The sequence below is a fragment of the Curcuma longa genome, chromosome 1 (genome assembly GCF_044706935.1).
Source record: "Curcuma longa cultivar G26 ecotype Majalengka, Jawa Barat chromosome 1, ITB_CL_G26_1.1, whole genome shotgun sequence".
NCBI lineage: Eukaryota > Viridiplantae > Streptophyta > Magnoliopsida > Zingiberales > Zingiberaceae > Curcuma > Curcuma longa.
In genome coordinates this window covers 10,050,751-10,066,227 of record NC_133861.1, presented here as the reverse complement: position 1 = coordinate 10,066,227, position 15,477 = coordinate 10,050,751, and the positions used below count along the sequence as shown (strand labels likewise).

The 15,477-nt window shown below is 36.8% G+C and overlaps 2 protein-coding genes across 2 annotated transcripts; both read right to left on the bottom strand.

The window, feature by feature from the left end:
* Window positions 1–7,903, bottom strand: LOC141827851 (long chain base biosynthesis protein 2a). The gene is made up of 12 exons (XM_074715185.1): window positions 7,504–7,903; window positions 7,330–7,395; window positions 2,551–2,639; window positions 2,203–2,348; window positions 2,003–2,127; window positions 1,806–1,899; window positions 1,568–1,731; window positions 1,259–1,420; window positions 1,030–1,156; window positions 767–933; window positions 395–502; window positions 1–306 (listed from the first exon to the last, which is right to left on the bottom strand). The coding sequence occupies exons 1-12, from the start codon at window positions 7,633–7,635 to the stop codon at window positions 214–216; spliced, it is 1,473 nt and encodes a 490-aa protein (XP_074571286.1). The 5' UTR covers window positions 7,636–7,903; the 3' UTR covers window positions 1–213.
* A 2,430-nt stretch (window positions 7,904–10,333) lies between these two features.
* LOC141839463 (uncharacterized) lies at window positions 10,334–15,302 on the bottom strand. The gene is made up of 4 exons (XM_074727243.1): window positions 14,582–15,302; window positions 14,307–14,357; window positions 14,058–14,130; window positions 10,334–10,513 (listed from the first exon to the last, which is right to left on the bottom strand). Exons 1-4 carry the CDS (start codon window positions 15,265–15,267, stop codon window positions 10,334–10,336), a joined length of 990 nt encoding a protein of 329 aa, XP_074583344.1. The 5' UTR covers window positions 15,268–15,302.
* Between the last annotated feature and the right edge of the window lie 175 nt (window positions 15,303–15,477).

Below are 15,477 nucleotides of genomic sequence, written 5' to 3'. Positions count from 1 at the left end.
TCAAGAAAACATTTTTGACTAGCATAATTGAACTGTACATAGCAAAAATATGATACGACTAAATGCGTGACACCATCTGACAACCAAATATCGTTTCTGATAAGGAACAACCCTCAGCAAGGTCAAACTGGTCTAAAACATAACTAAACAGTTGCCTATGCGATTGATTGGATTTGCTTCCATTATGGTGATGTTTCACGAAAATTTGTTCGTTTACTCCACCTTCTTGTAAGCTTGGTGCCCATGTTTAGGTGGTTCCGCAGGGAAGTACTTGATGCCCACAAGATCACCAACTTTGCTGATAACCTAGGGAAGCACAATATACCGAGAGTCCATTTAGGTTGAAGCTAATTGAATCAGTGGCCTTTGAGAAAGGGAGTGAAAATGAGCTTACCTCCAGCCCTTTAAGCAGGTCCTCCCTTGAGTGTGCAGCCGATATGCAAATTCGAGCCCTTGCAAGGAGAAGAGGTGTGGCTGGAAAAGCAACAGTGACAACAGCAACCTGCAAAAATTATTGTGACAGAATAACCACAACTTAGACATGACTAATCATAGAGTTCTCAATAATGCTCACAAAACAATTCCAACTGATGAGACTGAACGGGACTACATATAAGTTCACAAATATCCTGCTGCAAAAGTTTGGTTAATGGAAACAGCCTGCATATCCACTATGGTGAAGTTTTGTTTGCCCAGATTTCACTAGCATTTTATACAATGCAGATGAGAAGGATCACAAGATTTCATGGGGATGGTTGTAACTTACATTCTGTTTGAGACAATCCCTAGAAAAAGCAGGAATCTTTGCTGGGTTGTATAGCATTATTGGCATAACAGGGGAGTCATTATCACCAAGAACTTCAAACCCCATCTTCTTAAGTTCAGAGCGAAAGAAATTGCTATTTTCACGAATCTGTGCTAGTTTTTGGGCCCCTGGTACATTAAAGCCAAATAGATAAGAAACCTAGCAGAGAACACAAAAAGAATCAAGTTATAAGCGACCAAATAGGGAAGGTTATCTGAACTTACCTCTACTTGATCCGTCTTCTCCGAGAATAACTTTAAGTGCAGATATAACTTGCTGCACAGCTGGTGGGGACATTGAAGTTGCATAAAGATGTGCTGGACATGCATGCTTTAGGTATTGAACAATTTCCTGAGCAAGAGAAGAGTTAAGAGGTTTTGGAAGGTATCTTAAAATTCACCCTAAACTAAGCATATTTGATTTTTTTTATTAATTTCTTTTTTTCAAGAGAACCTTGGATGCTGCAATATATCCTCCACAAGATCCAAAGGATTTTGTAAATGTGCCCATCATGATGTCAACATCAGCCGGATCCACTCCTAGGAGCTCACAAACTCCTTTGCCAGATTTCCCAACAGCACCAATGCTGTGGGCCTCGTCCAAGTAGGTATATACCTGTTTCAAGAAAAATACCAAATCAAACTAATTCTTCATTAAGAGTTTCTAGGACTGTATACAGCTCCATTTGGTCAATGATGATTCTGAATAGAAATGCCATGATAGAAAATGGTCAACAGTAAAATTATGTAAATGTATACGAACCTTATATTTCTTGCAAACAGCTATAATCTCAGGAAGCTGACAAAGTTCTCCTTCCATGCTGTATATACCCTCAACAATGACAATAATCTTCTTCCAGGGCCTGTGAGTTCGAGGTTGTCCCTCAGCTATCTGCTCTCTCAGTACCTCTTCCAAGTGTGGAGCATCTACAAAACCACAATGACGGTGATTGAGAACAATCCAATTATGATAGCATTTCCTTGGGAAATTAAGAACTTACTATTGTGTTGGAAAACCCGAACTGCTGCACCAGATCCTCGAGCACCATTTACAATTGAATTATGATTCAGAGAATCACTAATGATGAGTCCTCCCTATACAGCATCATGATTTTTGAAAAAAGAGCAAGTAAACACTGAATCGAACACTACAAATTCCTCCATTAATTTCAAAATCAACAGAAATAAAAGCACCAACCTTCCCTATCAGAACTGGAATAATGGAAGAGTTTGTCACGTAGCCCATGCCAAAAGTTATAGCAGCTGGTTTTCCAACAAACCTTGCAACTAGTAACTCCAGATCAGTGTGCAAGTCAGTTGTGCCTGCACCAGAGAAAAAAAAAGCGTATTATGTATCGGAGGCTCTTAGTTGCAACATTATAAGCAAAACAGACATACCACCATCAATACGGATACTGCAGGTGCTGGGAGAATATTTCTTTAAAGATTCAATTACACGGGGCGTGCAGTATTCATCAGCAGCTGCAAAACCAAGGTAGTTATATGATCCCAGATTAAGGCACTTGGAAGTCTTTGAGGTCCGGCTGCACAAATTATCAGAAACAGATAAATTTTTAAAAAGTTGACTTATCTTAACTAACAAACCAAATATTTCCAATTGGCATCGCCATTTGATTAACATCATATTGTAGTATGACAACCACATTTTATAAGCTGTAAACATAAACTATGTGAAACTTCCCTAATGTCAAAAGATCATGCACCTGAGTAAAACCATATACTTACTGCAATGTTTTGTTATTGTCCTTAGAGTAGCGTTCAACCACATCAAACCAAGCATCTGGTGCACTTGCAATTGGCCGACTAAAGCAATCCTGCACATCAAGTAAGTTGTCATTGCAAGATATCCAACTCACTCAAGGAATTGTCTTGGAAAAACTTTCAGGATAAAGTGAGTTCACAGTATCAGTGATTCATTCTCATTCTGATCATAAATTCAGATCTAATTTCATATTATACTAGGATTGGAGTCGATCATGGTGGTGACACCAATGATCAGAAATTAAATGCCCATAGGATTGAAGTGATAAAAACACCCATAGGTTCCATAAATGTTAACAGCAAGTATAAATAAAGGCAGGTTGCCTGACATACTTATAAATTAAATGCATTTGCAATGCCAAAGTCCAGAGTCAATCAGTCAGGACACTTAACTGATCATTTAGGTTGTACTTTAACCTTTAAAGCCTAATTTGATAATGACAAACTACAAGCAATAAAGTTAAAGAAACAAAATAACTTTCTTATCTTCTTTTGGTATTTCTTACCATTTAGAATTTCTGGATTTCTTAAGTTAAAATACCAATTAGTTATACATCATTGAACATTTTTAGCAGTATTATCAAAAGAATATGGCTAACTTGGTAATCACTGTAAATTTTTGGGACATTTGTTGAATGGTCAAGATGCACTTTTCTGCTGCAAAAATCTTTAAAACCACCATGTCCATTTAACCAAAAGCAAACAAAGGAAGCAGACTTTGGATAGAAAGGCATGAGTGCCAATTTTTTATTTAAATATATGCACCGATGCTTGGACAGGCTGATCTTTTTCGGAAAGTTGCTGGGCCAATTAAGGCTCAACAAAACAAGAAACCTGTTTTAGGCTTAATTTCCAACGATTTCAACTTTTTGACTAATTTTGTGGCAGGCTGGCCGTTTTCCAAGCTGCTGGGTCAATTAAGGCCCAACAGTCCAGGAAACCCTTTTTGTTAATTTTCAAATATTTCAATTTGATTTTCGACCATGGTTTAAAATTTCAAGGCATATTGGAGTTTCGATTTAAAACCAGAACATACGGTTTTGATATCGTGTCATGTCATGCCGATACAATTTCGATACTTTTTAAAATAAAAATATATTAATTAAAAAATATTATTATAATATTTGATTACTATAAATACATACTATTGAATTAAATTAATATTTTAAAAATTAATATTGAATAGAAACCAATTTAGGATAAACTAATGTCTAACATAATGATTAGGATCAAGTAGGTTTAAATTAAATTAAATTAATTCTATTTTAATCAGTTTAAGGAGAAAATTTTTTCCTATGTATTTAAGGAGGAAAGGAATAAGAAAAAATTAAAAAAGAAAATTTTTCATGTGTTTAAGGATGAAAAGAATAAAAAAGAAATTAAAATATGGGGGAAAAGGAAAAAGAATTAATAGGGAAAAGAATTAAATATTTAAAAAAATTTAAAAATTAACACTTTAAAAAAAAATAAATTGAAAAAAATAGCAGCCTCAAAAAATAATAGTTAAAAATATTTTTAAAACATAAATTGAAAATAAATCAACCTCGCGTGGTCGCCGAGGAACTTGCACGAGGCCTCTGCACGACCACGATGCGTGCCAGTGTCTATGTCGGTGTCGTGCCAGTTGACGAGCAGAACAATATGTTTCGTCTGTGATGCCCAGTATAGCACGAGATTTGAAACTATTATGTTTTTTACTAGTCCTATAAACGACTATGAGTTTTCTCATCGAGTGAACACTTTAGAGTATGAGAGATGCATTGGAGTGCTTTTGGATGTTGTGGAAGATTAAAAGACTTGTAGAGCAGGAATATTTTTCTATAGTAAGAGTTTTTTTGTATTTGAAGAGAGCTAGAGGTGACAATTTTTATTTTTCTCAGTGTTAAGAGCACAGTCACAGGTTCATTGTGACAATTTTAATTTTTCTCATCAGTGTTAGCACATTATGGTTCCATACATTGGATAGGAACTAAGATATGTTGTGTCTTTTCCATGAAACTAACTATGAGCACATCAATTTAGACAATTTATCTCCTTTAGTCACATAAAATTATCAAAAATACTCATTGGAATATTTGTGTAGTGATCTAAATTGAAAAAAAAACAATAAATCTATATGAATGTTTGATTATTGTTTACATAAAAGAAAAGTAAACATTAATTAATTAGCAACAATCCATATTATGGGCATTAATGGAGGAAACATTGACAATAATTACATACCTAAATTTGGTAACCTAGAGACTATATCATGCTTATTTGAATTTTTTGTGATTAAGAATATCAAATATATTAATTCAACAAAGTTTATGGAATACATTACTTGACAAACAAAAAGGCAAATCGTCATATATCAAAAAGAGGAATTGAGTGATGATACAAACAAAAGGAGTCAGCACCATCAGAATATATCTTGTGAATAATGTGATTCATATAATGTCCAATGAGAATGCAACACTGGCATTATGTAAAAATTGAAGGCATGTTACATGACTCAATAACCAAATTCATCTCAGAAGGCAGTTATATATGTTAGACATAGACATGACAAATAATGGATAGTTGGGGAAACTTCCGAAGAGATTTTATGTTTTTATAGATTATTGGCAAAGCTTGAGGATATCTATTTAAGGGCAATTCATTTGACCATTTTATAAAGTCTCTCTGAGTTGGTAGGAGGCATGGGGTGACTTGAAGGTGATGAATGATACTATAGAATATGTTTCTTAAAAGAAGGATAAAGTTGTTTTGTATTCAAGTGAGAATGTACTAGTTTCTAAAAGTGAGAGAAGAAGGAATAATTACAAGGGACAACTACGTGAGAATCTTACAAGCACAAATCTAAATCAAGCTCTAGATCTTACTGGATATTTAATGCTAGGTGCTAACGTGCAAGATAAACGGTCATATCAGGAAAAACTTTTTATGAAGGCAAAAACACAAGGAGATGTGCAAAAAATCAAGGTGGACATTTTCATACTTATTGTCTAAGGGTTAAAAATGTATCTTCCACAGTCTAGTATTTTGATTTGATTTTGTGTAATACATATTTGCTTTAGGAGAGTTGTTTGACAAATTTGATGTATGTGTAACAACGGTCATGACTTTTAGAGATGATTTTTAGAGGTGGAGGTTCAAGATGTCAACACAATCAGTTTGATTTACTTAGAGGAGCACATCGCATCTTGAGCAAGTTGCTTGTCTTAAAAATGAGGAATTTGATGGCAAGTTGCCTTTGTCTTAAAGATGAGAAGGAATTTGATGCCACTAAGTCGATCATATTTATACAGGCAACACTATCTAGTAGCTAGCAGAGTTTTAAGGGTAGCTAGTGGTATGTTCACAGAACAGAAAAGGAACAGAATGGTCTATATCATCTGGAAATATCCCCAGGACACATGAAGTGGTTAGCATATCCAAAGTGCCTAGGTGGCACAATGCATCTCAAGACAAGACAAACAGAAGAACAAAAGTGCTGGTTATCCACAAGTAAAGGAATCAAGGAGAAAGAATCTTCATCCATGGTTGAGTAGTGAGTAGTGACATTAACTGACTCATTTACACACGAACTAATTGCGGTGGAGTCAAGTACGTGGATTAAATGACTTCAACATGTGGACCAGTGAAACAAGAGGAGCAAGATCAGTCTAAAGTATCACTTTGGAGCCTCAAATGAAACAAGCAATTAACATCTTATGGACATGGAGATTGTTAGACTAGACCTTTTTTGCTAGCTGCTAGATCAGTAGAATGCCCAATGCATGCAAAAATGCATGTTGGGTACATGACCGGCGTCCGAATAAAGGGAAAATAGTCTAAGGAAAACCTTTTTTGGTTAATTTCTAATGATTTTAATATGATATTTGGTGTTGAGATAGGAGTCTAGCATTGATTGAGAGTATTTTACAAAGTGTGGGCAATGTTTTATTCACTTTTTTGTGCTATTGGTCTTGTGTTATGTAGCCTCAGCTTTTCTTCGTGGATGTAGACTACACCAAACAGTGTCAAATTGCACATCTTTTTTTCTTTTTTTGTTTGTGTTGTTCTACGTACAAAGAGATAAGAAGATTTCATCAAGTGACATTGTGGTGGAGATTATTCTGTATTTTAGAGGCACCAATTTTAGACTTATGTGTGGTTTGCAGCCGCAGGATCTAGCAACTGTAGCTAGAATATCCTCCAGTGGCATGATCTAGCAAGTGGTGCTAGAGTGTTTTCCGACCGGTATTAGAGGCATTTGTGATTCCAACAATAAGGGATGAAAGACTCTGAAATCATAATTACGTGGAAATTCAGAAAAGTGATTTCAATTTGTAAAATTTCACTTTTTCTAAGCAAAAAAATTCTGTTAACTAACTTCTTTCAGAATTTTCTACAATATTACACACTCAGTTACCAAATGTTTGTCCGGAAGAAGAAACATGGTTGATAAAGCACTCGCCTATTCAGGATTTGCAAGGGAAGAAGTTATTGGTATCCAATGAAAAGGCATATATAATTCTTCACCACAATTTATGAAAATGTTTACAGATCTGATGAAAAATAAACTAATATATCACAATATCTTTTGAGTATAAAGGCGAAGGTCAAGAATTAAAGTTTCTAGAAAAATTTTGATACTAACATCGACAAAAAAAGATACGTTAAATTTGAAAAAGTAAAAGTATTATGGAGAAAACGAATTAGAAACTAAAAGCTAATTTTGATGAAGAAAATTGATATGGATACTAAGAAAGAACAAACCTGAATGCGGAGATAGAGGCGGCGGGTGTAAAAATCCTCCAGACCTAAGCAGATCGGCGCATAACCCTATGCCACGCAACAGCTAAGAATCCATCACAAGATCCAAATTTTTTCTTTTCGAAATCCCATAGAAGAAAACGATCAAAAAGGAGGAGCCTATGATAAAGGTGAGACCTTGAGGTCCTTGGAGCTGGATTTGAACCAATCGATGATCTTCCGGAAAAAATCCCTAAGCTGGCCGAACGCGAAGAGGAGGCCATAGCTGAAAAGCGTTGTGAGCGCTGTCACATAAGGCAATCTCACCATCTTCCACTCAGCCGCGTCCCCCTCCTTCGAATCCCGTTCGCAATCTCACAAACACGAAAGAGAGGCAAAGATCCAGACCGAGCTGGATCAGAGAAAACGCGGCAGGCGGAAACAAGATGGAGAGTTAAGGGAAAGGGGGAGGGGGGCCAGTGTTTAAATCGAGCAGAAATGGTCGTCAATAACGTCGTCTGGGAGAGGGGCGGAGGTTGGACGGTAGAACTTGAGGTCTTCCGACCAACACGGTTGCGGAAACAACGAGAGGGGAGGGCATAACTTTTACCGTTCGGAAAGCGGCATTTTGTTCCTTTTCTAGATTTTTTATTTAATCTGATCGAGTTAAATACTATTTATTCGTACCATTTTAATTCGTCAATTTCTCCGAAACGACCGAAACAACTCATCTTCTATCTGAAGTCGTTTTTAATTTTTCATGATATTAATCGTTTTTAAAATAAACTCTATGTGTAATTATTAGCGAATTAACAATTAATTCGCATAAAACAATTAGCTTCTCTCTCTCTTTCTCTCTGCTTGTTTATGTTTGTTAAAGATTGTTGTGTTTAACTTGACTGCCAATCCTCCGTGCTAATATGTTTTGTTATATTAAAAGCATTTTTTAAGTTTAAATAAATATAATTAAAAATTATTAAATATTTAAAATTCATTTAAGAAATATACTACTTTCCATTTACCTTCCTCTTTCTCTTTCACGTATGTTCTTCTTCCTCAATATCGTCGGGCCCCAGGCTAAAGCCCGCTAAGAAGTGGCATGGCTCAGCCCTTGCATGCCTAGCCGTTTGCCTTCGGCAATCCGTCAAAGTTGCTAGAGCATGTCGATGTTGTTTAAGTCACCATTGTCATTTTCCCTATTCTTACAGAAGCAGAGCAACCACCATTGATGAGTAGTATGAGTTTTCAAGCTTGCTAAAATGAAATGTTAAGGTTTAATTGTATGTATGTATGAGGGTGGTTGAAAATGGATAATCATATCGTTAGTCTATTAAGATCGTGATGGACTAATTGTGTTTGCCTGACAAGACAAATGTGATTTACTAATTTCTTTATGACGCATTTCATAATTCTCGAGGTTACTGTACGTGTTTTAAAAATAAAATTATTACAAATTTATGGGGATGAGTTCTACAGTTCGACATTGATAAATTCATATCCGACTATTCTTTACTGCTTTAGGATAATTTCCATCTTTCTGTTGCAGAGGCAACTTATCTGTTAGAAGGTTACTGCCAAAATTGTATCTGCATACGCAGGTAGCACCACTTTTACACAGTCCAAATTTTATCAGACCTGTTGATCTACTACAAGCAAACGAACTGTTCTTGTTGAATGACCACGTACATGGAAAAGACTAGAAAAACAGAGTTTCTTTTTGGATTTTTTAAAGCTAATTAGTTATTATCTCAAAAGAAGGTAGGAAAGCCAAGAATTTATATATTTATATTGTTGGTATTATTGGATTTCTTGACACCTCTAGGCACAATTTCCTTTCTAATTGCTAGTCTTCAATATATGTACTTGAATTTGGTCGAGACACTAACATTATCTGAAATCTATCTAACATCAGATTTCAGACAGACAGGTAAGAGACCCCTCCGGCCATTGCTGTCGCTTTAGAAGTGTTAATCTTTGTCGTGTCCTGCATTGCGAGCTAATTTTTGGGTTTCATTAATGATCACCAATCAGTAATTAAATTTGTTGAATGTTCTTTCATAGAACAGACAGAAGCGGTTGCAGTTGTAGAAAGTGGTCCAAATGTGTCTGCAGGGCAACCAGATAGAAGTAGGAGAATAAAGTCAGTAAGGTTGTGGATGCAGTAGCTAAAGGAATTCCTGGCGCTGTTTCTTGTATCAGTGGCACTTTGTGCCGCCAGAAATCAGTTCCTCCAGGAAATAAATGGTGGTCCAGGACAAAGGTCATCAAGACCAAATTTAGTAATCTCCATGGAAGCTTCTGTCTAATCGATATGCATAAACGAACGGAGGTGAAAATTCAGTATAGCCAATCATACGTGACAGGCAGATGTAATGCAGCATATGATCTGAGAAGGACAAGAAGTGGAATTGGTAGAGTGCGTCAGGTTGAAATCAATCCAGGACAATTCTTTCTCTTGCAGAACTACTGTAGGTCACGATTTCTGGTGACCACGGCAAATTTGAACTCGAGAGGAAGCTTGATAATGGAAAGGTACATGCGAATTCAAATATTGGTAAACATGGTGACGGTGGATCTCTCACACTAAATTATGAAGTTTCAGTTCTGAGGAAGTTGTCCCTCGTCAACTCAGAAGTTGGTCATTTAGGATTCTGCTTAATCCAGAAGCTCACCAAAACCATAAGAGCCAAGAGGGAAGGTGAGAGAGTTACAGAGAGTTCTGGTTGAACTCTTATGTCATTTCTTCAGTTTCACGAGGAAAATTAGTAATTTGTCAAATGAGGTCCCTTAAAGTTGTAAGTAAAATTATGATAGAAACATATATAGATCAGCAGTGGCAGATTTGAGTTAGTAAAATTATGATACAAGGATCAAACACAGCATGGATGCAGCTTGATGTTTCGCTCGAAATAATAATAAGAATTACACATCCGAGCTAATTTCTCTCAATGAATCAAGATGACCAAAGCCAAAAGTTGGTCATTCCGAAGAGTGTTACAAAATTTGTGGTCGGGGGCTGAGAGTTAAATTAAATCATGCATGAGGACGGTCTTCTTCTACCGTAGTGCAACATCATGATGTGGTCGGGGTTGAGCGAGTCTTGGAGCAGCGTCGCCGACGGTGACTCCCTCGAGCGCCAGAGGTGGTCTCGAACATGCAGCAACGACAACGAGGGAAGAAGCGTTTGGCCTCTGCATGTAATCTCCACCTGCTTAAATAATTAGTTAGTAACGTCGTCCTTTGAATTTTAACTAGCATTTTAATTTTAGTTCATAGAATAATTTAAAACGAAACAAAATAGTAGAAATAAGAGATCATTAGTAAGAAGGAATTGTGCAGACAATCAAATGTATAATTCTAAATACTCATTTAATTAAGTACTAATTATTGCAATACAATAAAAATTTCACATTAAAAATACATAAAAGATATCTTTATTGGTATAAGATCTTTTTAAATAAAATTTAAAAATAAAATTATGAAGATTTAAATCTAAAATAAATAAGTTGAGGGGCTTCTAGCAAGAAGTTCATTGGGACCTGGATCATAAAAATAATAATAAAGGATCAAAATATTAATTTATAATAAGATATTGATATGAATTTTTTTTGAAAAAATTTAAAAATAAAATCATGAAAATTTAAGTTTAAAATGGATAATATCATACCGTTACATAGATATATATAAATTTTATCGGATCTTTCACTAATGACATGAAAAATTAATTTACACCCACATTTTCAAGAACTTTTCTACACAGATTAATTCGATCATCCTAAGATACTGTCCTTCTGTGTTTCTAATCATCATCTTAAAGTTCATTACATGAGCATGTACTTCTTGGAGAAACTGGATTAAATTAATCACTACAGAATATATAATTATAAGATTCTCATAAACACCCTTTTTAACTTGACTTATGGATCACTCTTTGACTACTTGTATCAGCACCAAACTCATTTAAAAAGAGATTATGATAAGACAAAAAGCATGCGCGCAGTTCAAAAATAAAAACATTCAAGGTGTAGAAAGGTTAATTAAGAATAATGTATGCCAAATAATTTAACAAATAATTATAGATGAACTCATAATTTTAATCTTTTAAATTTTTACCTGAACTTTTTTTATGATATATAGGTACCAGAACTTATTAAATATGTTGTAAATAGTTAAATACTATCCTTTCTGTAGTGTAAAAGAAGAAGAAGAAGGAGGTATTTCATGTATTTCTATTTTATAAATTAATTATACTAGCTAAAATATAATAATTTAAATTATAAAAAGTGACATAAAAAAAGGCAAATTATGGAGGGCAATATCATAATTCCCATCTTCTCCTACTCTCGCCTGACGACGGTATATCATAATAAAATCGCATGCACGTCGCCTCACGCCTAATTGAGAGTATGTTATCCTCAAAGCTATTAACGCTAACAAATGGTGGGATCCCTCCACAACCCGCTCTTGCTGTTAGGGACTCTCTACAGCTAATTTGATGTGTCTATAGAAAAGCTCCCATGCGTGTGTGTGTGTGTGTATATATATATCTTAATTTCACGGGCAGTAACTAGTGAGAAATGGAAACCAAGATTGGTGGATGAGATGGAAGGAGAGAGTGGTCCAAGACTTTATGCTTTCTCTTCCTATAGGTCAGTTCATGTTTCTCCTTCTCCTTCCCACTTTGTATTATTGATTCTTTTAGCTAGGGTGTCCCCACTCCATGCATTTCACTTCACTCCAAAGCCTATGTCCAATGTATATATATATTCGATTTTGATGGCCCCATGCATGGGCCCCCTCTCCCATATATCGATCTTCACACAGTGCACCACTTAAGCCCCTTGATGTCTCCTCTTAACAAAACTGTAAGCACACTGTAGGACCAGATTAATTTGTCGTGTGTTATGTAGAATGAGGGCATCCAAGCGAAAGCATGACGACCCACAAAAGCATGGCAAATTTCGTATATATGTAAGCAATTGAGTGCTTGACTTTTAACTAAATTCAATTAATCAAGATGCATGTGGATAAGGCTTGTGCCAATGATATATGCATGCAATGACAAGACTCATTAGCAAGATTATATTGTTTGTAAACAGTATTAGTGCATGCATTATCTAATCAAGTAATTAGCTGTCAGACAGAATAGTAATATTAGCATAAATTGATGTAGCTAATTAAGGCCATGGCTATCTCTAGTCAAATCCTATGCAACAACATGCATGCTCACCATAATGTAAACCGAAGAAAATGTATGGAATCTTGGGCGTATGTAATATTCACTACAATATTGTCGAATGGTTATCTTAACATGGAGTTTCTTTTTAAAAAAAAATTATGAACGAATTTGAACGTGAAGATATAATGCATGCTATATAGTTGAGAGAACATGGAATTCTTATGAACAAATAATAGAATAAGGAATTATGGAGTTGACTTCATATATGCGAGGGCATCTTCATGCACGGATGAAATGGTTAACACATATAAATAATCAATTGTAAGATTTTGCCACATGCAGATCATACTCTACATAATTAAAATACTAATGCCTAAAAGATATATAAGGTGCTAGGTAGATCCATGTGGCCACAAAAAATCAATTAAGCCAAACGAAGAAGATTATATATGTACACACGTGACTATATTCGAAAAATCTCCTTATGTTTTGGATTTAAAAGGGAAAATAATTGTGTAGGTACTGACAAGAAATATATGTATAGTATCGAATACAATGAAGAAACAATGCATGGAACTGGAAAAAAAAAATTTAAAAGCTCTACTTACATTTTAGCTATTTAATTTAGGGAATAGAGAGTTCCCCAAAATTGATACAATAATCGCCTTTTGTAATATAGTATATTCATGTATAAAGGTCTAAAACTATTTGGGTTTTTTTTAATCCATCATTAAGTCCTATATATATACATAAGCCATGATATATATATAGGAGTTAACACCATATATAACCTTAATTGCCTTGGGATATATATTTAAAATATATAAAGAGATCTATTTCATCAAAATCTAACATCTCATAAAGGGCGCCTAGCTACCATAAAACTTTGCTATTTAGTAGTAGGTTTCATATTGTGATCAGACATCTTTAATCAAAGGTATAGGTGAAACATGGACCTCAGGGTTGTCACAAGCAGTCACTTTGAAAGAGAAACATTTATCACTTTGTGGAATGTGATATTTAAAGTCACATATCTAATTAACGTCCCTGTCTAATCCTGCCATTAATCCCTTTATGCTTAATGGAAGCATGGCATGCACATTGTTCTCGTTTAGACCTATTAAATTGATGTTTACGGTATGTCAAATCTAGCTATAGATAGAGAAAACATCTCTTTGCCTAATGGTTAAGTCCTACGAGCGGCAGATTGTCCTATAACTCCATCGTAATGCTGATTAGGCACCAATATTGGCCAAAATAAATCGTAAGGGAGCCCTTTTCAGAGAGAGGAGCATGATGTGCCACTGAGAAACTCACCTTCTACCTAAAACATGCTAACTGGTGAGAAATCCCACATCATTTAAAGATACTCTATTTAGATCCAAAGTTTCTCTCACCATCCTATAGCACCAACCATATATAAGAGGTGAAACAGTAATTCAGAAAATGCGTCTAGCGTTCCTCATTGCTTAGAAGGGATTTTTATATAATTAATATACATTACTGCTGCAAGAAATATCCATTTTGAATTACGATTAATCACATTCAGATATATAATTGGAAGCATACATACCTCAGATTCGTCCTCCAAAACCAGCTTGTTCACCAAGTACTTAATCAGCAACCCAACTGTCATCCTTCCATCCCTGCGGTAATTAAGCCACGAAGAATGAGAAGCCACGACAAACATCATATTAATTTTACTGTTCTTTCTTTCTTTCTTTATTTCGGGAAACTATCATTTTTCCTCCAAATATAGAATCCAAAACTGCACAAAAAGTAGCTGAAATAGGGTATAATCATTTGGGAGAAGTTGAAGTACTTGATCCTCAAGTAGCTCTTTGGTATCTGAGGCAAAAAAGGCTCCCTCCCACTGCAGCAATTCCAAAAAAAAAAAAGTGAAAAGGGGGAACTCGTTAATTTTTCTAATTAGCCAAATGTGTTCCTCGTTCCATAACAAACAAACATACAAAAGTGCAGGAAAAACAAAGGAAGAGGAGCGATTTTTAGTGTCCACTTTAGGTCGCGTAGCAAACTCAATCAAGATGGAAGGGAACACAAAATGTTTCAAAGCATTTGTTAGTTTGACGTACGTACTGGTTTCTCATAGCCTGAAGCGTGACCCAAACCCCGGATTGCGGTCTTCTCGGCGGGCTAACAACCCTCACCGGCAGGCGCGGCGCCACCGCCGAGCTCGCTGTCGGGTGCACGAGCTGCCTCGCGACAAACTCCGGCATTGCCGGCGGTAGCATCAGAGGTGAACCCCCGCCGGAGCCGAGGGCGAGATTCGAATTGCCAACATTCCAAAATCGCCCCCAATATTGCGGCGCCAGTTCTCTCCTATGAGGGCCCACCCACGGCACCAGAGGAGCCGCCATATCAGTCGGCGGCGGGATGGGGAAGCCGCTGGCACTATTTCCTGGCCAAACTGCTGGAAACGGCGAGAACATAGCCGGAGAGGAGGAGACAGAAGGTATCCTCATCCGCTCGGGGCCACCACTAGAGGCTGCCGTGGCGGCTGCGGCTGCGACTACGGGGGAAGGAAGGTTAAGAGGTGGCGCGAGGGCTAATCGGAGCCAATCGGCCGATGTGGCGGGGGCGACGCCGTCATCGTCTCTGCGGTCGTCCTGCGGGGCAGGGGAGGGCTCCTCGTCGTCAGCCATGGAGTAGAGTTTCGCTTTTAATGGTCCTCGGAGGGCATGGAAATGGGGTCGGCCGCAGCGCGATGGGAATCCACCAGATACGCAGTGGTGCTGGTGGAGGTGGTAGCGATCGGGGATCATCGCGGCGTTGCATATACCATGATCCCAGTCGTCTCTCTCCGCCGTGCGCCGTTGATCCGTCAGCTCAAGAATCGGACACAGAGCAAGCAGAGGCGAAGAAGGGCAAGAGGGAGCTCAGTTTGCTAGAAGAGTACTTCGCTTTGAGATCTCTCGCTTTCCATGGAATTCCTCAGTCGGAAGTTTGAGGAGATGGAAGCGATGAGAGAGAGA

Coding starts and splice junctions, on each gene's coding strand:
- LOC141839463 (XM_074727243.1), bottom strand. CDS start 15,267: ATGATCCCCGATCGCTACCACCTCCACCAGCACCACTGCGTATCTGGT. Junction 14,131..14,306: donor AAGAGCTACTTGAGGATCAA/GTACTTCAACTT, acceptor TAATTACCGCAG/GGATGGAAGGATGACAGTTG. Junction 10,514..14,057: donor TTTTGGAGGACGAATCTGAG/GTATGTATGCTT, acceptor TTATTTAAGCAG/GTGGAGATTACATGCAGAGG.
- LOC141827851 (XM_074715185.1), bottom strand. CDS start 7,635: ATGGTGAGATTGCCTTATGTGACAGCGCTCACAACGCTTTTCAGCTAT. Junction 1,157..1,258: donor GATATATTGCAGCATCCAAG/GTTCTCTTGAAA, acceptor TCTCTTGCTCAG/GAAATTGTTCAATACCTAAA. Junction 934..1,029: donor AGAAGACGGATCAAGTAGAG/GTAAGTTCAGAT, acceptor TTAATGTACCAG/GGGCCCAAAAACTAGCACAG.